The 27,674-nt window shown below is 34.5% G+C and overlaps 1 protein-coding gene across 1 annotated transcript in view; it reads left to right on the top strand.

Moving 5' to 3' along the window:
• Positions 1-27,674, top strand: part of COG5 (component of oligomeric golgi complex 5) — a 361,274-nt gene that overhangs the window by 219,317 nt on the left and 114,283 nt on the right. The window contains exons 8-10 of the mRNA XM_027838594.1: positions 7,412-7,577; positions 11,259-11,371; positions 11,476-11,553. Of these exons, the coding sequence (XP_027694395.1) occupies positions 7,412-7,577; positions 11,259-11,371; positions 11,476-11,553 (357 nt within the window). The remainder of the gene's footprint in view (positions 1-7,411; positions 7,578-11,258; positions 11,372-11,475; positions 11,554-27,674) is intronic.

The following is a 27,674-nucleotide window of genomic DNA, read 5'->3' on the forward strand; positions in this document are numbered from 1 at the left end:
CTTCTCTTCTCTTCTCTTCTCTTCTCTTCTCTTCTCTTCTCTTCTCTATGGTGTCTGTGTAAGTAGCTCCTGGCCTTTAGAGAACAAATTCATCTGAGAAATGAACTTTACAAAGATAGACACTACCTTGGTAGTAATGGTCAATTTAGTTATTAGTTGCATAGTTCAATGCTTTTACACCATATATAAAGCAGAACACTTCCAGAAACATAGGCAAAGCCCATAATTTCTTTATAATCAATCATATAAACATAGAATCTTAGAGTTGGAAGATTTGCGACATGTATTTTAATCCAGTGTCCTCATTTTTACAGATAAGTCATTTGAGACCCATAAATAAGTTGTTAGTAAGGGCATCAGCAGCAATTATAGGGTCTCTGAATTCAAAATTGGAAAGGATGTCAGAGGTCATCTAGTATAACACACTGTACTTGAACAGTAGTCTCATTCATAAGAGATTATCTGGTCTCCATTTTAAGATCTGAATTGATGGAAAACTCAGAGCCTTCGTAGACATCTTGTTCTATTTGGGGATAGCCTTGGTTAAGATTTTTTTTTTTGCTTTTACTTCAAGGATCTGTCATATGGGTATGAATGTATGGATTTCTACTAATTGAGATCATAAACCTTAGTTATTTAGTAGATAGTCTCCCCCTGCCCCCCTCACTTTTTTTTTTTTATTTGGTGCAACTGAGTCTATCCTGCCCAGACTGGAATTACAACGGACAATCCTGGCCTATTCCCCCATCAATCAGAATAGGAACTTCAGTCTGTTCGGTTTCAGTTTCTGTCATGGGCTGGTTCACCCCTCCTTAGGCAGCATGGTAGCTCCCTAGTCTCGGGGAGATCACCATTTTGATGCCTGGCTTAGTGGGGATACCGAAGTGGCTTAACCCACTGCGGCTAAAAAGTCCAAAGTCTAAGCTTTAGACTCTTTACAGTGAAAGATCATCTTCTGAGAATTAATGTAACCCAAAAAATTAATCTCTCCATTGTAGAGGTCTTAATCATGGGTCCATGAACATAAAAAATTTGATAGCTGTATTTTAATATAATTGGTTTCTTTTATAATCCTAGCAAGAGGAAAGAGAGGTTGAACTAGGCTGCTGCCTATGTGAGGGGAGAGAAGAGAACATATATGAAAGACATTGTGAAGGTAAAACAACAGTATTTAACAATAGATTGGATATTTTATGCATTTAAAAACATTCTGAGAAGAAGGTGGTAGGCCAGACTGTCAAAGGGGAAAAGCCTCTTAGAGAAGGTGACTCTTGGGTCATCTTAAATGAAGTCAGAGATTTTAAAAGTTGAAGATTGAGAGCAAGAGCATTCCAGGCATGGAGATCAACTAGCACAAAGGCTTGAAGATAGTAGATGGAATGTCACGTGCGAGGGAAAGCTAGTAAGCAAGTAGGACTGCTATAATTTTGAGTTTGTAGAGGGAAATAAAGTATAAGAAGAGTGGCAAAGTAGGGAGGGGCAATGTTGTAAAGTGCCTTACATACCGAACAGAGGAGTTTATAGCTGATCCTGGAGGTGGAAGGGAGCCCATCGAGTTTAGTAAACAGGAGGGTGACAAAGACAGCCCAGTATTTTAGGAAAATCACTTTAGCAGCTGAGTGGAGAATGGATTGAGTGGGGAAAGACTTGAGGTGGATAAAACAATTAGAACATTTTTGTAATAATCCGAGCAAGAGGAAAGAGAGGTTGAACTAGGCTGCTGCCTATGTGAGGGGAGGGAAGAGAACATATATGAAAGACATTGTGAAGGTAAAACAACAGTATTTAACAATAGATTGGATATTTTGGGTGAGAGTGAGGAGTCAAGGATAACTGGGTCACAAGCCTGTATTACTAGGAGGTTATGTTTTTTCACAGTAATAGGAAATTTTAAAAGAGAAGAGGGTTTGGGATTACCGTAATGAATATTGTTTTGGACATACTGAATTTGAGATACCCTGAGGACATCCAGTTTGAGATGTCCAAAAGGCATTTTCTTGATGATTTAGGACTTTATCTCAAGAGAGAAACTAGAATTAGATATGGAAAACTGGAATTATCTGCATAGAAGTGATCATTGGACTCATGGAAGATGATGAGATGCAAGATAGAGAGAAAAAGAGAAGAGCACCCCAAGACAGAGCCATAGGGGAAACCCGCAGTTAGTAGATATGACATAGTTATGAAGATCCAGTAAAGAAGACAAAAAAGAAGTGATCAGATAGGAGAACACGGGGAGAACAATTTCATGAAAACCTATAGAGGATAGGGTATCCAGGAGGATACACTTTGGTGTTCCACACCATCACATGCTGCAGAGAGGTCAGGAAGGATGAGAATTGAGAAAAAGCCATTAGATTTGGCAGTTAAGAACTGATCAGTCAACATATACTAAGCCCTTACTATGTGGTAGGCCCTTTGCTAGGTGGCAGAGACAGAAATACAAAGAACAGCTTTCATTCTAATGTCTAAAGACGTGTACATATAAAAATTCATACTGCATAAAGTGAATAAATATAAATATATATATTAAAATAGCGAAATACAAGGTAGTTTGGGAGGAAGGTCACTTGCGGTTGATAGAATGCAGAAAAACCTCATGTGGAAGGTGGTGCTTAAGTTGCATCTTAAATGACATGAAGGAGTTGCTTAGGGGGAGGTAAAGAGGGAGTAAATTCCAGGGATGAGGAAAAGCCTAGGCAAAGACAAGGAGAGAGGAAATGAGAGTGTTAGGTATAAATAATTGGGACAAGGCCAGTTTTGTTTGGATGCAAAAAGCAGGAGGGAAAATAATATCCATTGAGACTGAAAAGATAGATAGGGACCAGGTTGTGTATGGCTGTGTGTGTGTGTGTGTGTGTGTGTGTGTGTGTGTGTGTGTGTGTGTAAGGAAGCAATTGGAGTTTATTGAGAATGACACCGAGTAAGATAATGCACTTAGAAATGGTGTGGGGGGAACCTTGACACTGAGAAATCACTTGGTAGGGTTGTTACATTAATCTAGACGAAAAGTTAAGCTGGCTTGAAATAAGTGTTAGCTTTTTTATTGTAGGAAAGGGATCAGATGTGAAAGATGTTTTGAAGGTAGAAATGGAAAGATTTAACAACTGATTGGATATGTAGGGTGAGGGAAATTGACATCTAAGATAACGAGAAGGTTATAATCTTAGGAGACATAAAGGATGGTGGTGCTTGAACACTAAAATTAGGAAAGTTTGGAAGAAAGGAGGGTTTAAGGTGAAAGATAATAAGTTCAGTTTTGGAAATGTTTAGTTTAAAATAGAACCAGCACATTCATTTTGAAGTGTTCAATTAAGTTGTTGTTGATATCTGGTAGTGAAACTTAGGGGACAGAATAGAGGTGGATATCTAAATCTGGAGGTTTTCTCCATAGAGACGATAGTTAAGACCATGGGATCTTTAACTTTTGGAGCACTTTTTTTTTATTGGCCACAAATTTAATATGTGTATCATTCATTCCTGAATCCAGTAATTGATAAAAACAGCAGAACAGAATAGGACCAAGAACATAGCCCTTTAGTATTTCACTTGAGATCTTTCATCAGGTTAATGTCAACATTGAAGCAATTTACTATCTCTAGTTATACGTACACTTGTTTGCAATTGGACAATGATGTTATATTTAGAGTTCCAACAGCCAAATTAGTGTTTGCTTGTAATCTATAAATTGAATGATTCTTAACACTTACAGGCTCATTTCCTGCAAGAGGGTGCCACAACCAAAATAGTCACTGTTTAATGTCCAGTCTTCTGGCAGTGAATCTTTCTGTATTCAGTTATATGGGTCATTGCATAGCATACAGTCATTTACTAAGAACACACTCACAGCCTTTGTGAGTTGGTAGAAATTAGAGCTTTCACAAACCCAGCACCACCTCTGCACAACAATGAAACTTCTGAGTGGAACTTGTGGTGTATTTCCAACAGATGCCGTTAAATGAAATGATGTTACATTTTTAATATTGATTAAGTGAAAGTTTTAACGATGAAAAGAAGAAAAACATCATTTGACTGATATTACAGAATACATTTGTCAGAGATAGAAGTTCTATTTGAGAGCTTTTCATTAATTTTGAGAAACTTAAGAACTTAATAACTGTACATTTTGGTTTTTGTGAGATGAAAGTGTCCTGTGAAATTGCTCAAATAAAGCATGAGCTTTTAAAGAAATTTGATGATAATTTGTTTCCAGATATAGCATTTTACCTATAAGTCTACTATAAGTTAAAGTTTTTACTCAAAAAAGATTGTGTCTATTTTCCTGTTATCTTTGTTGGGTAGTTATGTGTTAACAGTGTGTATTAGACTTAAATTCTTTTATAACCAGGTCAAAATATTTGGCATCATCAAGAACAGTTTATAAATTGAAATAATACCCATATGGTTTGAGTTTGAGTTTTTAAAAAATCATTCACACACAGATATTGTTATCTCCCAACAATTTATTTCCAGATATTTTACTTAATTTGATTCTATTGTGCACGTGCTATAAAATTTTTTCTTTCTTTTTAAATAGCAGAAATGTTTTAGATATATTTGTCACATTTTTAAACTTTAGAATATTATTTTAAAATAAATGCAGTATCAACTTACTAATTGTATGTTTCTAATAATAGGCCATTACAAATGAAAGACAAAGTTTAAAGTTATTGAGTTGGGCAATACATGTTCATACATTGGGCTGTGGTTGTTATATATTGCTGTGCATTCACCTCCTTAATGCGTTTTGTTTTATTGGAATTCTTACTGTTTTAGAGATTTAAAAAAAAAGTGTTACTGTCCTTTAAGACCAATGTCAACTCTGCCAGCTCTCCAAAAAAAGTCATACTTTTTGCAGTTTTAAATTCCAAAGGAAAAGGGCGAAGGATGTATATGTACAAAAATATTTATAGCACTGTTTTTTATGGTAGCCCAAAATTGGAAATTAAGGGGATTTCTTCCTATTGAGGAATGGCTAAACATATTATGGTACATGAATGTAATCCAATTAAAATATATTGTGCTATGTAAATTATAAAATGGACAGTTTCAAAGGAAACCAGAGAAAACAGATATAGAATGAAATGAGCAGAACTAGGAGAACAATATATACAATGATAATATTATAGAGAAAAACAATTTTGAAAGACTTTAGAACTAGGATCAATGCAAAGATAAACCATGGGTCCAAAGAATGAAGATGAAATATCATTCACCTCCTGACAGAAAGTTGATGAACTTACAAGGCAGAAAAAGACACACATTTTTATACCTGAAAAATAGGGACACTTGTTTTCCTGAACTATGCAATTATGTTTTGAGGACTTTATTATTTGGGAGTGGGGATAGGGATTTGATAGGAGTTTGATTATTTGTTCAAGGAAAGGGTTAGTGAGGAGGGTTAGTAAAAAAAAAAAGAAAAAATGAATAGTTATAGTATAAAAACAAGGCATAAATAAAAATTTTAAAATAAAATTTAAAAAGAAAGAATAGAAACAATATTGAAGGTGGCAGCAGACACTTAAGTACCGAGAACAGTCTTTACTCACCTCTGTATTCCCATAACACCTAGCAGATGTTTCATAAATATTGACTGAATGATGGTGAATTACTTTGGTTGGAATGATGGTTGTTGCTTTGTCCATGCATAAGCCACTATGACAACTATGAGGAGATCCACACTGCCTTGAAGAGAGATAACAATCCTAATGATTTCCATATGAGAATTATAACTAATTTTTAAGAAGTCAATTTTCAAAAATAGGTGCCAAGTGTAAAGTTTCATTAGCATGCTTTTACTAAGCAAAGTTTACCCAAAGAGCTACTTTTCCTTTAAACCAAAAATCACCTGAGATTTAGCACCCATAGAGGTAGATAAGTAGCTTGACGCTCAGAAAAATAAGCAGGTACAAAATGATCCAGGAAGTTCCTGCCTTCTGTTTACAATGCAGCTTGGCATGACCTTATGGACTAAGTAATGGAACAAAAACCTAAAGCTTAAAGGAGAAAAATTAGGAAGAATGGTTGCCCACAACTTATTTTTAATGATCACATAACAAATGTATAGATGCTTACTTCCATTCTAGAGAGTAGGTAAGAAATCCAGTTTTATAGAATTTCTGCTTCATCATGTATAAATTTTTTTTTAAAAAATGTCTTATTTTAGCATTTAAAAATTTATATTGTAACTTTTCTTGACAAGTTCAAATATATAAATAAGGAACACAAAAAAGTAAAAAAAATAAAATAAAATACTTCTCCCAAAAGAGTTTGTGAAGTACTTTATGTGTATCTCAAGGGAGGATTCCTCTTTGGGTTGGAATAGATGTGTCCTGAAACCCTTTCCAACTCCGAAATTCTGTGAAGTTATAAACTTGTTATTTACCAAATAGATGTATTATTAACTTGATAAATATATGTAAAAAGATGTCTGTATTAACTTGAACATATTGCTTTTATCTTCCTTTTCATTTTAATCCTTTTTTACTTTCTTTTCTTTCTATTTAGCATGAATTTGTTGCTTTTATTGTATTTATAATGACAGTTTTATTTTTAAAAATTAGTAAAATATGTATATAATTTTTTTTCAGTTTGAACCTGTGACTTAATCCCTATTGTGACCTATAAGTGTGGAAACTTCTACCACCAATGCAGATTCTCCTTTTGTTTGTATTCTTAGCGAGTTACCTAGGAGTGCTCAAAGGTCCAGTGGTTTCACATAAAGAGTATGAGTCAGAGGCTGGACTTGAACCCAGGTCTTCCTGACTCCAGAGCCAAGTCTCTAACCGTTCATCTTGTCATTGATGCCTTCACAACGTATCTCCTATATGTTCCATTCTCTTTATTCATACAACTACAACCCTAGTTCAGACCTCTGGTACTCCTTGTTTGGAGTACTATAATAACCTTCTAATTGGTCTCCTTGCCCTGGTCCTCCCCACTTCAGTCCATCCTCTACTCAGATGCCAAGATTATTTTTCTAAAGTATAGGTCTGACAATATCAGGCCATTTCTTCCTGCTCAATAAGCTCTCCAGTCTCTCTATTACCTCTAGGATCAGTTTTCCTAGCTTCTTCCGAGACTCAGCTCAAGTCCCACTTTTTACAGAAGGCCTTTCCGTGGTCTGTATCACTTTCTCAGCTGTTAGTATGGTCTTCTGTGTTTACCATTGGTATGGTGACTGATTCATTATAACCCCTCTCCCATGGATAAGGTTTAACCTGTATTAATGAGGAAGACATAACAGGGGGAGAAGATAGAACATTTCTTCAGGCTGAATTGAGTTTATTTAACTTACAAAAATTTAAAAATATGAAAATTGCAACTCATGAAGACAGCATTAAATACTCCTCAAAGTTAAAAGTCCAGAAATTATTGGTAATGATTTTCTTTATTTCTTTCTTTTTAAAAGAACCCAACTCAAGTGGGAACAGCTCTTCAGGTTTTCCATAATCTTGGAACTTTGAAAGATACTATTACCAATGTAGTGGATGGATATTGTGCTACTCTGGAAGAAAACATAAACAGTGCACTAGACATCAAAGTTTTGACTCAGCCTTCCCAAACAGCTATGAGAGGTATGAATGCATCTTATTTTTTCATTTTTGTGTTTATATCTGAGAAGCCTTTTTGAATAGTATATGTAATGCTTAGACTTCAGGGTAACCTAATGATTTATTTTTAATATAAGATTAAAAGTAAGAGAAGTTGTGTTTCAGAATTCTTATACATTTTTTTCTGTCCATATGATCAACTAGTTGAACTGGCCAAATGGTAGTTTCATTCAATTCAGCAAACATTTATTAAATGATTAGTCTATGTAGGACTCTTTCCTAGGCAGTAGGGGGTACAAATATGAATAAAACATGATCTATGCTGTCAAGAAGAAATCTAGGTACAGACAAAAGATAAGTATATAAATGATTATTGTGTAGATTTGAAAAATGCATTGGAAAAAAACAAAGTAGTGTTAAAAACTTGAATGAAGAAGGGATTTCTTTAAAGCAAAAACTAAACTAAACTAAAAAACCAACTCCTACAAATAGGTTCTAATAGTATGTATTAGAGAAAGCTATCAACATTTGCCAGGACTGGGATGTAGTCTGTGGTTATGCCATAGAACGAACTCAGTTGTTGTTGTATTTGTAGAAGAGTCAGTAAGTAAGCATTCACTAAGCAACTACCATGTGTCGGGCACTGAATAGCATATTCATTTCCTCTTACAACATTCCATTTCATAACTTATTTAGACATTTACCAGGTGATCCCCCTAGGATGAGTGACAGCAGCATTTTGCCAAGCTCTGGTGTGAGCCCAAGGTCTAAGTCCAGTCTCACTCTATAGCCATGAGAGTAACCTCACTGCTAGCCTAGTCTTAGTCTGAGCAATAATGATGTATGTAGGCCTACCCCGTCTGAGCCCAAGGGATCTTGCCCTGGGGCCAGAGAGCAGCCTTTTTATGGTTATGACCCTAGTTACTGAGCAACTAGGTGACGTAGTAGCTAGATAGTGGGTCTGAAGTCAGGGAAGATTCATCTTCCTGAGTTCAAATCCAGCCTCAGACACTTCCTAGCTGTGCAACCCTAGGCAAGTCACTTAACCCTGTTTACTTCAGTTTGCTTATGTGTAAAATGAGCTGGTAAAGAAAATGGCAAAGTACTCCAGTATATTAGGCAAGAAAACCCTAATTGGGATCATAAAGAGTTGGACACAACTGAAAAATGACTCAACAACAACGACTAGCCCTGATTACTTATTTATCTGTGGGCCAAGTCCAAAATTTAGGTTGGAAAATGAAAGATTTCTTCTTTGATTTCCCTTCAGTCTAGTTCTTTTCTAAGATCTTATTTGGAGAAGTTGTAGGGAAAGCTGGGCTTTACTGCTTTCTTCTACCCCACCAATTATGTTTATCCTCAAGAGGGTTAAAAAAAGTGAGTATTTAGCTCTTTTGGTGTTAATCTTAAGTTGTCAGATGAAGGTAAAAAGGATTCTTCATTCAATCCTCATAGATGAACGTGGTATCATCTCGTTAGAAGCCTCTGAGAAAGCCACAATTTGGTACTTTTCCCTGATGGGGAACATTAGTTGTCAGTATGTTGTAAGACTTAGTATCAGTTCAGGCCCTGGATAGATTGCATGCAAAAGGCTATTGACCTTGTTTGGGAGATTTTTGCCATCTATCCTGAGAACTTAATGATCCAGTGCTGTTCCTGGTCATCATAATTGTTTTTATGTCAGAAGACCAACTATGAATTGCCCTTTTACATTACCCCCACTCTTTTAAGATCATTTTTAGTATTTGTAATAAGATCCTCCTCTAATTCAATTTATGCTAGAGTTGTTTTGCCTCTAGAAAATTTTGAGACCTTGCCACCAAGGGCTAGTATGTACTAAGAAATCTGTTTAGAGAAATCAGACAGTTAGCAGAGCCCATGGACAATCAGTGAGGAAGGTTGACCAACTTGCCATGCTCACACAGTGCTGAAGTTAGAAACCTGCCTTCAACCCCACTCCGTCACTCTCTTCCTCTTTCTTCTGGCCCACATAATGCCCCAAATACCAGATTGGGCTGGTCCTTTATCAGTGAGGAAAGCTTTTTGGTGTCCTTACCCGTTGAGGCATAAAAACCTTGGTCAAGTGGGAATCAGTGTTAGACATTTTATTGAAGTTTCTGTTGGTTGTGGAGAATGCTTTCCTGACCCAGCATGGCTACTTGTGATGACTATGGTGACTGAGGGAAAGAGTATTTTAAATCTTTTTTAACTTTAGAAAATGTATTCTTTTAATTTCTTGTCATTAGTAAATTTGTTTTTTCTTGCATTTTATGATCCACATATTTCTCATTGAATTTAACCCCTGAGCCTAAATCAGTAGATTAGGCCTGTCTCAAAATATTTTTCCAATCTCCATTACTGTTATTGTACCTTCTCTTGATTCCTGTACTTTAACACAATAAAAATTTTTTCATAACACATTCCACAAACTTTGGTCCAAGATATTTTTGACACCCTTCTGCTGTGCTTCTATACTTTGTGCTTTTATACACAGAAGGCAGTTAATAAGATTTGTGATATGCATATAAGGCAATGCCACTTCTCATAATTCTGTATCTTTATGTCCTTAACAATTTATGTAAAACCTTGGAATTAATTTTCAAGATTCATTAATTCTATGAAATTTGAATTGAACCTATTCTTATTTGCTGAGAGCATAGACTTCCTTTCCTGGCTCTCTCTCTTAAATTGATGAGAAAATAATGTAGTTCTTTATGCTGATGCCTATTATACAGATTCTCATGAGAGCTACACAGAAACAAAAAAGAGAAAAGTCTAAGAGAATACAAATTCGTAATAGCTAATTTTCATGATTTTTGTCCCTGATTGAAGCAAAGATTGTTAAGAGAGAAGGTCCTCCCTTTAATTTGTATCTCTAGTTTCTAATCATAGTTCCATTTTAATTTTCTTGTCTCTTTGTTTGGAATTACAACTTCCTTTTATGTAACATCATGTGACTTTTTTTCTGAAAGAAATGGTGTGATAGGAGATGTCTACCTGTATTATATAGACTGTACTAGTCTCTCTTAAGAGCCAGGAGACCATCCTTATAATTTTGTTTATAGTCAGGAAAGAAAGACTTAGGCTTAAATTATTCTTTTGGCTTCCTTATCCCTTGAGGTGTAAAAGGCCTACAGCCTATAGAGAATTGGTGCTTTGGAAGTTTTTGCAGAATTTGGATTGCCCTGCAGGGTTGCCTTTCTGACCTAACATTACCAATTATTGTGGTGAATGAAGAAGCAGAAGTGATTCGTGTTTTATTTGAATTAAATCAGGAATTGTATACTTTTAAATCTTTTTATTATTAATGTGGTTTTCATTTTTATTTTATGGTCCACAAGTATCTTATTGCATTCTAACCTCTAGTCTGAATTTCTGGACTGGCCTGAGTTGTGCTTGGTGCAAAACAAATGGTTTATAATTCCCCATTTTATGTAAAGAGCTAATTCTATATCTCATTGTGGTGGAGACCCTGAATTCCCAAAGGCTACACCAACACAGTCCAAAGTCATTAATTTTCAGCAATAATGCCTAAGCAGTTCTCTGCTGGTGCCGAAATCTGTGTCAGTGGAACAAGGACCCTTACTAGTGAAATCACAGACCCTTGAATTATTGAAGTATGTATGCTTTGGTTGGTTTTCTACTTATTTAACATAGCTTGAAAATTACATTTTCTTGCAATGCATCCTTTTTATATATTAATAGGAGGCCCTGGACGATCTACTATGCCAACCCCAGGAAATACTGCCGCCTTCCGTGCTGCCCTCTGGACAAATATGGAGAAACTGATGGATCAGATTTGTGCTGCCTGTGGTCAGGTATATAGGTCCATACAAGTTTCATGTTTTGTATGTTCCATGAGAAAAAAGACTAATGATGATTATTTAACAAATACTCTTCTGTCTCTTTCTCTCTTTTTCAGGTTCAACATTTGCAAAAAGTATTAGCCAAGAAGAGAGACCCTGTTTCACATATTTGTTTCATTGAAGAGATAGTTAAGGTATGCTATCTTGTTTTTAATGAAATTATAGTCATTGAGTTGGGCAAAAAAAGAGGAAAAAAATGAACCAACATAGTTTTGATATTCCTTTTCTTTTGGATGCCTTTAAGGCATGTGTTTTAGCACCAGGGCTAACCAGCCAATCTAATATCTCAAGTACAATATTGGAGTGAAAATGAAACTTTTCTAAATGATCTAACAGTTTAAAAAAAAAAAAAGGATACTTACTTAGACACAGCAGGGGAAGGGAATATTTAACAAGTGTATTCAATGAGGACAGCATGTTCATTCAGCACAGCATTGTTTCCTGGTTGTTAGTTGGTCTTTAGAAGCCTCAGAAAGGAAGCTGGAGCTCTTTAACGTCTGTTGTACTCTGGTGACCAGAAAGTCACATCAGTTCCCCAAGAAGCAGACACATTTTTGTTGCCTGTAAGGTGTTTGTAGATATCACTTGCATTGTGAAGTAGATGTGTCCAATGAATTTTTATTGTAAAGTTAATGTCTCTAAAGTAAATCTAGTTTTCCCATCGGATGACAATTAAGGAAATTATAGGACTGAGATGAAGAAGACTAGCAATAATAGTATGCTGAAGGTTTTAGTGCTCCTTAATGCTTACTTTTCCATAAAGTATTCAGTTCCTAGTTTTAGCATCTCTAAGCTCTGTAAACTCAGACTGATCACTTATCCTTTTGGGACCTTTACTCCCTCAGCTTTAAAGAGAGTTGAACTAAATGATCTTTTTAAGATACCTTCCAGAAATTGCTGGGGTTCCAGGATTTGGACAATCAGTCGTTTCTTTTTTTCAGGGTTGTGTTTGGTCACACAACTAGTAAGTGCCAAGTATCTGAGGCTGACTTTTGAACCCAGGTCCTCCTGGTCAGAGCTTTTTCAGGTTATTTTAAGTCATTTTGTTCTCTGTTTATCAGTTATGTAAATTTTAAATAAATGATTTTGGAGGAGAGATACTAATATACATTTTCTTGATTTTTAGTTGTCTCAAAGAAATAACAAGGTGCCTTTGTCAGATTGAATTAGTCATTGTTATAAATTTATTGATGCCTTATATAATTAATATCATGTATTCATTTTCATAAGCAAGCATTGCACATGCAGGGTTTCATCCATCTGTTCTCTCAGCGTTGGCAGTCAACTCCAAATTAATCAGTTTTACTCTTTTCCATATAGTGTCCCTGATATAAATACCTTTACTTATCCATCCATATGTACAGTTTCATTTCCTTTTTAGAACAATTTGATTAATGTGGTATTACTCTCCCAGGGCTGGTAATATTGAATCTATCATAGCTATTATAGTTTTTAAAAGCATGAAAATAATATGTCTATGAACAAGAAATTTACCAGTATCACTAAATTAAAATATAGTATTCCCCCCAAAATTTATGCCCGTATAAAATATATTTAAATCACTTAAATATCAGTTATTTTTCTTTAAAAATTATTTACCTTCCAGCAATCTTTATCAGTTTTGTTTGGAAATATATTCTAAAACTTTTTGAAATATAACCAGCAGAGTTGATTTTGTCATTTGGTAAAGGCTTCCCTATTTAGAAGGATTTTGTTTGGGAGAAAATGTTCAATCTCTTTTCAGCTTCAGTGAAGTAGATGGCTGATCCAGACAGAAGGTCAGTCTGTTGTGGTTAGACCTTGAAGGCACTGAACCCTGAATACTGGGAAGTTGCTACACAATTTACAGAGAAAAACCACAATTATCTATTGTGGTAGTACTGATGTAGTGGATAGTATGCTGAATCCCGCTTCGGAAATCTAGCAGCTGTATGACCATAGGCAAAACATGTAATATCTCTGAACCTTATTTTCATCATTCACAATGAGAACGTTGGACTAGGTAACCTCTCAGACCCTCTCCATCACTTAATATCGACCCCTTTGGTCCTTCGTTTATTTTTTCAGTGTATACTTTTGCATCTAACATTCTTTTCTAACTCAAAACTCTCTTTGTTTCATGATGTTGACTAAGTTGAGTAAAATAATGTACTTTCTAATTACCAATATAATTTTATTGTATTCTAACTACTAAATAAGATTACATTTACTAGGACTGATATGAGTGGTTTGCTTGTAGAACCCCTTATTCCTTTGTTCAAAAAAACAAGCTTAGGATTTGGTAGAATGGTTATAGTATCCTGAGAAAGCAGTCACGTTGTCTCAAATTATAAACTGTGTTGTTGTCCAGACCTGTTCATGTCCAGTCCATTGGTTCAGGTTTAGGATTAGAACAAAATGTAATAGATGCAGGCCATCTAACAGTTAACCAAAGGATATTTACTTAAACATATCATGCAAAAAACATTCAGCAAGAATACAATATTCATTGAGTTTAGTTGAGTTTAGTGCAGCTTCCCTGCTTACGCTTTTCACATGATGGTCCTGATTATGCTTCCATCCTAGACTCTTCATGTTTTGAGCCACAGGAAGCTATTGGTGTCATGTTGGTGGTTGTTGTCCTTCGGTCTCAAAGACAACCTAATAACTCACTATGTTGGAGTCAAGTTACAGTGTGTCTGACTGTGGCTGATCAGACCAGTATGAGCTTGGAATGCTCTACCACAATCTACCACCTATGTCAAAGGGACCCTTAGCCCTCTGAACCACTAGTTATAAGACTTTTTGAGAAAAAGTTGGTATTTGTGAGGTAGGGCCCTAGGAAAAGCTAGGAAAAAATTAGCCCAGTCTATGTGACAGGAACCCTAATAGGTCTTGCTTCTCCCATACCATAATAGCTAAGTGAGATAGATAGCATGGCATACTGAGCTGTAGGCTTGATGCTTAGATATTTCATCAACTTATTTACTTATTAATCAGTCATCTTGCTTTCTTAAAATTGGCAAGAGAACATTTCACTTATACTATTCTTTGTGCCATTCTAATCAGTCAAGGAAGTCATGTCCTGATATTACCATTTCTCATTCTCCTCTCTCCCTCTTTCTTCCCTTAAGAGCATTTTATTTTTTTTTCCGATTAAATGTAAAGATAGTTTTCAACATTCATTTTATGTAATATTTTGAGTTCCAAATTTTCTCCTTTCTTCCCCACTCCCCAAGACAACAAGTAATGTGATGTAGGTTATACATATACAATCATGTTAAACATATTTCCACGTTAGTCATGTTGTGAAAGAAGAATCAGAACAAAAGGGAAAAACCACGAGAAAGAAAAAATTTTAAAAAGAGAAAATGGTATGCTTCGATCTGCATTTAGACTCCACAGTTCTTTCTCTGGATGTGTATAGCATTTTGCATCCTGAGTCCTTTGGAATTGCCTTGGATCATATCTCCTCCCTTTTTAAAAGCATATTAAGTCAATTGACTATTTTTGGATTATACTGCCATTTTATTATCTTGTTGTTTAATTTTTAAGTACATTGTAAGTGACATAGATTAGTTGTGATCTGTAAAATGTAAAATATTGTCCTTGAAGCTATGGGGTCACTATACTTTATTTAGGTAGAAATACATGAAGGTATTCATTGACATACATATTTTTCTAAATTCAGTCTTATTCTGAAGAAATCTATATCTTCCACAAAATAAGCTTATTTCAAAATCATCTGTTTGGCATTCAAAGTCCTTCACAATCTGTCCCCCTCCTACCTTTCAAGTCTTCTTACCCCCTCCCCCCAAAATATTCTGCAGTCCAATGACACTGGCTTCCTTGTTGTTTCTTGAACAAGATACTCCCATCTCCCAGCTCCAGGCATTTTTACTGGTTGTCACCCATGCCTGAAATTCTCTCTTCTTTCATTTCTGAATCCTGGCTTCCTTCAAGTTCCAGCTAAAATCCCACCTTTTATGAGAAGCCCTTCTCAATTCCCCTTGATACTAGTGTTTTCCTTCTATGATTATCTCCAATTTCCCTTGTATATGTTTTATTTTACATAATTGTTTGCATGTTTTCTCTCCCTTTAGAGCACAAGCTTCTTGAGAACAAAGGTCTATCTTGTTCCTTTCTTTATATTCCCTAGCGCTTATCAGAGTGCCTAGCACATAGTAGGCATTTAAAAAGTACTTATTGACCTAGTGACTCAAAAGTATGTTTTTTACTTAAAATCTTTGATGCTATTTGAATGTTATACAACTAAAAATCATGTAAATTATTCAAGATATCAGTAGTTAAAAGAATTTTTCTTCATCTGTAGTAAGCTATCTGCTGAGAAAAGGATGCTTTTGTCAATGAAGTACATATCCAGCTAATAATTGCCCTTCATTTTAGTGGAATGTTCCTGAAAGAGTTCTGTTGATTCTTTATTCCTTGAAAAATTTGTAGTAAATATATAAAGCAATGAACAGGCACTATTTATTTCTAACAGCAGCCCAGGTTCTGAAAATATATTTTAGTACTAAAGGAAATGACAGAGACTTAAATTCAATGAAAGCAGAATTAATGAATTTTTTCTTTCTGTTTGGCAGTGTAGAAGCTAAACTAGGTTACATTCCTGTTTTTTTGCCAAGTAGGAAATGTGGAGATGTATCTTCAGTTTGTTTCTTCAGTTCATTTGTTAATGTAGGTCGCCATAAACTTAGGCCAAATTTCCAAAGTCTGATTTCCATTTAGCAGGCTAACTTCTTTTCTACAGATATTTCTACTTACAGAAGTTTTTTTATTATTATTATTTTAAACTTCAATACTAAAATTTAAGTATACAATAAGAAAGAAAAAGAAACATATTATAAACTTAAATACAAAATAAGAAAAGAAAGCATTGCCATGTACACAGCAGAACGTAAGAGAGGATTTAAAATGTACAGGAATAAACATGAAAGCCTATATAATAAATACTACACATTGGGTTCAGAGCTGTCTGTCTTTGCTTCTTGTAAGTTTTCTTTTATTTTCTGCTGTGCACTTTTTACTTTGTTCTTTTTTTCCTCCCTTCCTCCCCCCCTCAAAAAAGCTGCAATTATGCTTGGATATAGATAGATAGATATACATATCTACAATCCTACTCATATAGAGACATAAACATTCACATGCATCTATGTAAGACCATACTATACTTGTTTGTCCTATTTCTCTGAGGGTAGATACCATCTTCCATGATAAGTCCAAGACTTTCCATATATTTCTAAGTCTACCAACTCATCATTTCTTATACCGCAGCAATATTCCAACCTTATACTGTCTAGTTATTTTAGAGTCTAAAACAATATTGATTAATATGGTTGACATATAATGTGGTATCCCCATTTTTCTCTTTTATTAATCTATTATAAATTTATAAATCTATTATAAATCTATTTTAACATAAACTTTGTCTAAGAGCATGATTTCTACTCCTGCTTTTTTTCCCTAATATATTCTACCCCTGATCTTTATCTTACATTTGTGTGTATCTCTTATTTCCTATCCCTCTTGATTCTTCTACTTTACTTCTCCCTGATACCTTGCCCTCCTGTTATTTTACCTACTCCCAAACCAAAGATCCCTACCTTATCCCCCCCCACTCTTTCCCCTTACCCTCTTGTTTTGTTCTGAATTGAGAATACTTATAGCCTTCCAAATATGTTATTCCCTCTTTATCTCATTCCTGTTAATCTAGACACCTTTCTATACCCCCTATCCTATTCCCTCACCCTCTTATTTCTTTATAAATTTAGGAGATTTTATTCCCTTCTAAGTGTATATATTGTTCTCTCTTTAACCCAGATCTGATGTGAGTAGGGATCACTGAAAAAATCCCTCCCTTATCCTCTCCGTCCTCCCTATCCCCTTTGTCCTCTTTTCTTTCTGAATTTTATATGTATTGTTCCCTCTTTAACCCATTCCCCATGAGAGTAGGGTTCCAGAACTACCAGCCTTCCTCCCCCATCTAATTCCTCTGTATCAGTTTTTCTTCTCGCACCTCATTTGTGTAAGATATTTACTCTTTTTACCTTTTCCTAGACAGTATTACTTTTTAGAATTATATCATACTCACCTCTACCCTAGTCTTTTTTCTGAATTACCCAATTGCAAATTACAATTTTTTTTTGTTTGTTTGTGTTTAGGCAGTTGGGGTGAAGTGACTTGACCAGGGTCACACAGCTAGTAAGTGTCAAGTGTTTGGTTGAGGCCGGATTTGAACTCAGGTCGTCCTGACTTCAGGGCCAGTGCTCTGTCCACTTCACCACCTAGCTGCCCCTGCTAATTACAATCTTAAACATACGGTTTACATTTCCTCATATAAAAAGTAAACAGTCTGTCCTTATTAAATCCCTTGTAATTAGTCTTTGAATTTACCTTATATTTCTCTTGGGTCTTGTATGTCAAATTTTCTTTTAAGTTCAGGTCTTTTTGCAGTAAAATTCTGAAAGTTTGGCAACTCATTGAATGTCCATTTTTTTCCCATTCAGGATTATGCTTAACTTTGTTGGGTATTATATTTTTGGCCAGAGCTCCATTTCTTTTGCTCTTTGATATATAGTGTTCCAAGACCTGCCGTCTTTTAGCGTAGCCACTGCTAGGTCTTGTGTGATTCTAACTGTGGCCCCACCATATTTGAATTGGTTTTTTTGTTTGTTTGTTTCTCATAATATTTTCTCCTTGAGCTGGGGGTTTCAGAATTTAGCTATGATATTCCTGTAGGTTTTCCTTGTAGGATCTCTTTTGGGTGGTGATTGGTGTATTTTTTCTCTTTCTACTTTCCCCTCTTGTTCTAATACTTTAGGACAATTTTCTTTAATTATTTCTTGTATTACTGTATCACGATTCTTTTTTTTTTATCATAGCTTTCAGGCGGTCTGATTATTCTTATGTTTTCTCTTCTTGATCTGTTCTCCAGATCAGTTGTTTTTCTTTTTATCCAAAATAAATTTATACTATTAGATATCTAGTTCTTATTTTATTAGTGTTGTTTCAACTTTTGCTCTGTTATTTAGATGCCATTAATTGAATCTTGAGTACAGTAGATAACCCTAAAATACCTACAGATTTACTCTCTGTGATTTTTCTATTGATATTGTTAGTCTAAAATATTTATGAAATATTAAAATAACTTGATATAAATTTTTCCAGTTGCAATCTAGCACCCTCTATTTCTCCTGTTCAATTCTGAGCTCAACACATTGACCATTTTATATTTATTCAAGATACATTTATTTACTGATGGACCAACTCAATAGGCTATCCATACAACTGCATAGTAGTTGGGATAGTAGTCATTTTTCATCCACTTGATTTTTTTCCTATGTGATTAGTTAGGCTAAACTCATTTGAGTGATTATGGCTGTCACAGAGTCAAGGACCTTATTCTCCCCAAGGAAGAATAACCCATTTTTAAAAATGTTGATATTCTTCTGGTGATGCTATATGCCTATGAATAAATAAACCAACAAGCATTTGTTAAACACCTACTAAGTAGCGCTAACTGTGCGATATACTATGGATACAAAGACAAAAGGTGAAACAATCCCTTCTGTAGAGGAGATTACATTTTGTCAAGGAGATAACATGTATGCATGTAAGAATACATAGAAGAAATATGCACAGAATAAAACAAAGACAACATAGGAAGAGTAGACGCTAGCATTTGAATGCTCAGAAAAGATTCCATGTCGAAGCTGGGGCTTGAAACATACGCTTCTTTGAGGAAGCAAGAAATTCTGTTAGGCAGAGGTAAGGAAGTCAGTGTGTTCATGGCACTGGGGGACAGTCAGTGCAAAGGCACAAAGATATTACATGTAATACTGTGTGTGAGGAACAAAGAAAAGTCCAGTTTGACTGAACAACATAGTATGGAAAGGGGAATGATATATAATGAGGCTGGAGAGATGGTTTGGGTCCTAGATGTGAAAGAGTTTTAATACGAAATGGAGCTGTTTCTATTTTATGCTAGCAGCAATGGGGAACCACTGGAATTTATTGAGCAGGGTGGTGAAACAGTCAGATCTCTGATTAAGGAAAACCCTTTAGCAGCTGTGTATGTGGTAGGAAAAGATTTGAGGAAAGCCAATTATGAAGTTACTGTAGCAACCAACAAGATAAAGGACTAGACATTTTCTCTAATGTTCATGACCTCCCAAACCTCTCCAAAATAGAAATTATGAACCAGAGATAAAGCAGTTTCAATTGTCTTCCACAATCTAGGACAAGGACACAAACAAGGTAAAAACTGAGTAAACTAATGGTAGAGAAGACCAATATTCCCAGACCCCTAACATGCTCTCCCTTAGCAGCCACTACTCAACAGAACTCAACCTTCTACCTCGAATGTTCTGCCCACCCCCCACTCCCAACTCAAGTGCTGTGGAGATCCAAACTTCAGACAGCAGAAATTTGCTTAGATTGTACAAACAGTGTGCCAGCACCCTCCAGCACAACAGAGCTTGGTCAAAGAGTGGAGGGAAGGGGGAAAGGGGAGTAGGACATGTCTGTTCTTGAAATAGAATTCAACTCTACACTCCAACCTCCTACCCCCACCCCCCACCACCAAGACTACAGAAATTCAATTCCAAACTGAAGTTTGCTCAGGCTGTAATAGCAGTATGGCAACACTCTGTGTCATTGGGCCAAGGAAAAGAGGGAACGGGACAGGGCATGTGTGACATTCCACTAACCCCGAGGTTTTTTTTGTCCAGCAGCCAACTTTGGGTCAGTTCTATCCCAAAAGTCACATGGGACAGAAACTGAAAGTAGTGGAGCAGGCTGAGACTTTTAAGATTTAGTCCCCAGGAACACTGCCATAAAAAGGAGAGGGAATGAGAAATTGAGCAATAGGGGAAAATAAGGAAAAAAGTACTGAAATTACCAAAGATCTTAGGAGGAAAAATCTCAAAGAACTTCACCATAAGCAGATAAACCAACAGGGAAGGTATTAATAGCAGAAAAAACTAGTCTTCAGATCTAGGGAAAGAGCAGCCATCTATGAATAAGTATTGTAAGACAAAGGAAAATGAATCAACATCTGATGTGACAGAGTACTTTATGGATTACTATGAGAACATGACACCATGCAAGATGTGCCTGAGTGATTTAAAAGAAAAATAAGAATTATGAAAGCAGAATTTATGGCATATATAGCTGAAATAATTGGCAGAATAGAAAAACTAGAATCCATGGTAGCAAAATCTCATGAAAGAAATGAGAGAGGATAACTGATTATCCTTAGAGAAGCAAAAAGCAATAATATTAAAAGAAATCATGGTCTCCATACTAACAAAACATTATTGATCTCAAAGATAAGAGGCATAGAGACCATTTAAGGAATGTAGGTCACCAAGAACAAGACAAGTCAAAAAACCTGAACATTATGATGTAAGTAATAATTCAAGAAATATGCCCAGAACTTCTGAACCCAGAAAACAAAAATTCTAATTGAAAAAAACCCACATATCTCTTCTAGAAAAACAAACCAACCAACTCTAGGCTACAAACTTCAAGACAAGTAGGGATTAAATTTAACAGTTCCATTTATGAACAACAGATTCTGCAAGAGACCTGGAGAAAGATCTTCAAATATTAAGGAAACAAAATTCAAATAACACAAGACTATTTTACAACTTCCAGAAACCACAGTAGGAAATGAAGTATTTTTTTTTTTCCTGGAGAGCAAAGGAGCTCAAGGTGCAGTTCAAGGTGACTACACTGTGAATCTGACCCTAACTATAAATGAAAAAAGATGAATGTCCCATGAAAAAAGAGATACCTGAACCATTCCTAGAAAGAAAAACAGATCTGAATAAATTATTTGCTTCTCAAACACCCCAGACATTAAAAATACAGGAATGGTAAATAAATGTAGCAACCAAGGACATTAACAACAATAAAGTAACAACAGAGAGGTCATTAAGAGATTTATTTTTAAATGTATACAAGTATGATGAAAGCAGAAGTCAAATAGAAGAAATGGTGGAGAAAAAAGCCTTGAAACAGCATAGACTAAATCTCAACACCCTGTCTATAGATTAATCAGTGTTGGGTTTTTTTAAATTTTTTTGTGAGATTAAATTACAGATGGGAAGACTTATAAAAGGATGAGGAGATGAAGAAAATAGAGGGGGATATGTGATGTTTTAAGTTAAAGGCTAAGAATGAAAGGAAAATAATTATTATAGTTTCTCAAAAAAAGAGAGCCCCCCCCCTCTTTCTTTCTCTCTCTCTCTCTCTCCCTTTCTTTCTCTCTCTCTTTTTGGTCTCTTCTTTCTTGTGGTTTCTCCCACTGGTTCTAATTCTTCTTTATAACACGACTAATGTGAAAATAGGTTTAATATGAATGTATATGTTGAGCCTACATCAATTTACACACTGTCTTGGGGTGGGGGTAGGGAAGAGATGGGGAGAAAATTTGGAACTCAAAATGTTATGAAAGTGAATGTTGGAAATTAAAAAGAAATAAGTAAATTTATTATTAAAAAAGAAAGAAAGAAAACGAGTCTGTAGAAGGCAAAGGGAGAGATTGAAAAAAAGAAAAAAAGAGAGGGAAAAATCTTGTTTTAGTAGTGGAAAGAGTCATCGCCAATGATTGTTCCTATGGCAGAATAGAAATATTCTTTAAAGACAGAGGAGGACTTTCCAATGGGTATTAAGTTCAGAAATTTGGTCTTTCCTTAGAAGAAAGAGAATCAAAGCTCTGCAACTGAACAACCAAAAGCATGGGAGGGCATTGACCCAGGGAAGAGATTTAGAGGCAGATGGAAAAAAATGTCCAAGGGTAAGGCAGAGATCAATAATGAACTGTACCATCAAGGACATAGGAAGATTCCAAGCTTGAAGTTATAGTCTCCCTATCACCTGCAACTATTGGTATTTCTAAGAGTGAGGCACAACAGGAAAAACAGAAAAGGGTAAGTTCTAGTATGCAATATCAGAATCTGTTTAGAAGAAGGAATTCAAAATAGTAACTGAAAAGTTTTAGTTTAATGAGGAATACAGAGGGTAAAAAAGCACTAAATAAGTATAAGGGATATGAACCAAGAAATAGACTCTAGAGTAGACAGAAAGGAAAGATAAGAAATAAAGAGAATGAGAATGCCTTAGAAAAAGGCAGAGAAAATGAAAAGGAAAGATAAAAAATAAAGAGAATGAGAGAAAGAAATGCTTTTTAGAAAAAGGCAGAGAAAATGAAATGTAAAAAAACTAACATAAAACAAGTTAAAGGAGAAGAGGAATTCTACTTAGCTGAGAGAGAGAATAAAAGAGGGAAGGATTAAATGACCACATAAAAGCAAGAAAGAAAAAGGAATTAAGAAGTAAAACTAGGGAAAGAGGTAATAAGTAGGAATGGGGGAGGAAGATTGATGGTCAGGAAAGAAAAGCTAGTAGGAATAAAGTTACCTTAATACAGGTTAAGCTAAAATAACCAAAGAGAAATAGTATTATGTTTTTAGAGGAAAGATGAAGAAATCCCAATTTGTAAAAAACAAAAACAAACAAAAAAATCCCCAACAACAGCAACCTAATATTAGAGACAACTAGAGAAAAAATATAAGCTTAATTCTCATAACTTTAAATGTCAATGGATTAAACAATCCAATAAAACAAAAAAGTGTGACATATTGAATAAGAAAACATAATCCTACAATATGCTGCTTACAAGAAGCACATTAAAAAAAACACATGCATAGAATAAAAATGAGATGGGAAAAAATTTACTATTACTGTTTTTTACAAAATACTGTTTGTTCTTACTCTTTTTTTACTACTTACTAGCTTTATTACAATTTACTATTATTAGAGGAGTAATAGTAAATAGTATTATTAATAGTAAATAATATCAAGTGAATCTAAGAAAGTTGAAATTACATTTTTGAGCAAAATAAAAATAAACATTCAAAACCTAAAAAAAGAGATAAACAAGGAAACCATATTATGCTAAAAGTAATCATAGACAACAAATCAATATCAGTATTACATTTACATGTTCCAAATGTGTTAATATCTAAATTCATAAACTAAGCTGCAAAAAGACATAGAGTAACAGAGTAAACAGAAGATTTCAATGTCCCTCTCTCAGTTTTTGTTAATTCTAACACAAAGATAAAGGGAAAATACAGAAGTGAACAAATTGCCAGAAAAACCAGAACAAAAAGAATTATGGTGTTTCCTAAATAATAGACTTAGTATTTCTCAGTACCAGGTGAGACTTTCATAGAAATTGACCATATATTAGGGGATAGAGATGTTTGAAACACATGTAAAAAGGCAGAAATAGGAAATAAATCTATTATAGACCATAACACAATAAAAAATGCTAATTGACATGGGGACCACAAACAAAACACATAGACCTAAGTGGATGAGAGAGTCAAAAAACAAATCATAGAAACAATTATGTGAAAGAACATTATAATGATGAAACAATATACAAAAATTTCTGAGGTGCAACTAAAGCAGTCTTTAGGGGAAAAATCATAGCCCTACAAGTACATATTAACAACGCAGAAAAATAGAGGATTAATAAGTGGAATATACATTTGAAAAATTAGAAAGCCAATAAATAAACCTAAAATAAACACAAAAGAGATGTTAAAAATGAGAAGAGAAATAAACTGTATATTAAAAAAGGCCCTATAAAAATGATAAAACTGAAAACTGGTTCTTTGAAAAGACTAATAAAATTGTTAAAATTTTATCCAATCTTATTAAAAAGAGAGCAAAAAATCAAATCAACAAAATAGCAAATGAGTAAGGTAAAATCACAATAAAACCAGAAGAAATAAAAAGAATAGTCAGAACCTATTAATATACAGTTATATGCTAACAGAACTGGGAACACAAAAGAAATAGAGGGAAATATCAAAAATATAAAATGCCGGAACTAGGAGAAGACCAAATACAGATCTTAAGTAAGCCAGTATCAGAAAAGGATATAGAACTAGCTGTAAAAGAACTACTAAAGAAAAAAAAAAAACTCCTGGTCTTGATGGATTCATAGGTGAATTCTGTCAAACTTTTAAAGAATGAGTAGTACCCATACTACACAAATTTAATCAGAAACTGAGGAACATCTACCCCAATCCTATTATGAGATAAATAAACTCCTAATATCTAAACTGGAGAAAGATAAAACGTGGAAGAATTATAGACCAGTATCATTTTTGTTGTTGTTGTAGGGCAACTAGTGGCACAGTGGATAGGGTTCTGGGCATGGAATCAGGAAGACCTGAGTTCAAATCCAGCCTCAGAAACTTACTAGCTGTTGACCCTGAGCAAGTTGCTTAACTCTGTTCACCTCAGTTCCTCATCTTTAAAATGAGCAGGAGAAGGAAATGGCAAACCACTCCAGTATCTTTGCCGGGAAAACCCCAAATGGGGTAATGAAGAGTCAGACACGACTAAACAACAGCAAACAACTTCATGACTTCAGGCCTAGCATTCAAGCAACTGTGCCACTAGCTGCCTAATTTATGCTTTAAAAAACCCTACAAAATTATGCATAGAGGGACTTTTTATAGTACTACAAAAAAGTATGTAAAACCTAAATCAAGCATCATATGCAATGACAGTACACTATAGAACTTTTTTCCAGTAAATATGGCAGTAGAGCATGGCTGCCCACTCTCTCCACAGTTATTTTATGTTTCTGGAAATACCAGCAACAGCAATAAGATAAGAGAAATTAAAGTCATAAAAGTGAAAAGAATAAACTAAACTTCCATGCTTTACTGATGATTATGGTGGTATACTTGGAAAATCAGCAAAGATACTAATTGAGATTATAATAAATACCTTCAGCAAAGTTGTAGACTACAAAATAAACCCTTAAAAATCAATTGCATTTCTGTAGAATTATAATAAAATCTAAGAGACAATAATAGAAAGGGAAATTCCATTACAAATAACTACAAAATGCATGAAGTATCTGAGAACTAATCTTGTGTAGATTGAGTTACAAAGTGCTCCTTAAAGAAAATAAAGAACTTAAATAGAGCAATATTAATGGCTCATGACTGGGCTGTGCCAGTATAATAAAAATGGTAACAATACTTGTTAATTTACTCTTTTAATGTTATATCAATCAAAATATCAAAGATTTTCTAGAACTTGGTAAAATAATAGCAAAATTCATTTGGAAAAACAAAGGATGTGGAATATCAAGGGAAATGATAAAAAGAAATAGGGGCAAAGGGGAAATAGCCTCCAGACCTCAGCCGTATTATAAAGCAGCACTCATCAAACCATCTTGTGTTGGTTTAAAAATAGAGAGGTAGATTAGTGGAACAAACTAGACAAGGGAGAATCAGAAACATTGGAACTAATAATCCAGGGTTTGATAAAGCAGAACTCTTTAATTACTTAGGAAAAACTCCTTGTTTGACATTTTTAAAAAGTGCTAGAAAAACTGGAAAACAGTCTACCAGAATTTAGGCTTTTGACCAACACCTTATAACATATTCCATAATACATACTAAATGGATATGTGAATTTGCGATAGAAATACTTTATTTAAAAAAAGAATTAAAAGAGAAGCAGATTTTATACCTTTCACACTTATGCAGAAGAAATGCATTCTTAATCAAAGAATAGATGTAGTTACAAAGATAAAATAGATAATTTTGATTATATGAAACTAAACAGTTTCTGCATAGACAAAATTAATACCCTTGGAATAAGAAGAAAAGCAGTTGAATTGGGAAAATATCTTTGTATCAAATTTCTCTGATAATGGTTTGATGTTCAAGACATATAAACAATTAACAAAAGCTATATACATACATATATATGTGTGTGTGTATATATATACGTATATATATCTGAGAGACAGAGACAGAGAGACAGGAATTGCCAAAATCCATTCTTCAGTAGGTAAGTGGTCAAAGGATATGAAGAAATAGATCTCAAAGAATTGCAAAGTATTAAGAAGCACATGAAAAAATGCTTGAAATCACTAATGATAAGAGGAATGCAAATCAAAAGAATAGTGTAGTTTCACTTCACACCTTGCAAATTGGCAAAGATGACAACAATCAGTTTTGGAGAGGTTCTAGAAGGATAGGCACACTGGTACATTATTGGTGGAGCTGTGCTTTGGTACATTTTGGAAAGCAATTTGGAGTTATGGAAATAAAATTACTAAAATATCAATGCCCCTGTAATTCCTTTGCCAGACTTATACCATGCCACATGAGGGTCCCAGATAAGAATTTTACATAAACATACACACACACACACACACACACACACACACACACACACCATACACAATAATATTTATAGTAGTCCTTTTAGTGATAGCAGAGAATTGGAAACAAAGTTGATATCCGTCAATTGGGGAATGGCCAAACAAATCATGGTACGTGGATGCTATGGAATATTACTGTGCTATAAGAAATTATGAATGTGATGAACACAGAGAAGCTTGGAAAGATGTACTTGAACCAATGAAGAATGAAGTAAGCAGATCCAAGAAAACAATATATACAATGACTATAACAGTGTAAATAGAAAGAACAACCACAAAAGAAGTAAATGTTCCAAAATATTAAAGAACAAGCATGGCTCAAAGGAAGAGATATGAGAGGATACTCCCACCTAGTTGCAGAGGAAGGAGGTCCATATGTATTACACATTGCACTTAATTTCACACTTTTTTGAAATATTGCTCAATTATGCTGATTTTTTCCCTTTTGTCTTTTAAAAAACATAAATTTTTTTTATATGAGATAGCTCTTACAGAAGGAAAGGGAAAGGAATACTGGGGGAAACTATGGAAAATAGTGATGTAAAATAAAAACAAAACATTCATAAAAATTTATTTTTAAATATATTTATATTTTTTCGTTAAATATTTCCCAAGCATATGTAAAACATTTTTAACATTCATTTTTAAAATTTTAAGTTCCAAATTTTCTTCCACCCCTTAAGAAGGCAAGCAATATGAAATCAAGTATACATGTGAAGTCATGTGAAATATATTTCTATATTAGCCATATTGTGAAGGAAAACACACAAAATAATAAGAAAAATAGATTTTAAAAAGCATGCTTCAATCTGCATTGAGTTCATCAGCCCTAAAAATTTATTAAAAAAAAAAAAAAAGAAAGTTATTGCTATGCTCCAAATAGGAGGTGATGAAGCCCTGAATTAGGTTGGTGGCTATGTGGGTAGAAGGAAGAGAAAAAACACAAGAGATATTGTGAAGATAGAAGTAACATATTTGGCAACA

The sequence above is a fragment of the Vombatus ursinus genome, unplaced genomic scaffold (genome assembly GCF_900497805.2).
Source record: "Vombatus ursinus unplaced genomic scaffold, bare-nosed wombat genome assembly UNPS02014830.1, whole genome shotgun sequence".
In the NCBI taxonomy this organism is placed as follows: Eukaryota; Metazoa; Chordata; class Mammalia; order Diprotodontia; family Vombatidae; genus Vombatus; species Vombatus ursinus.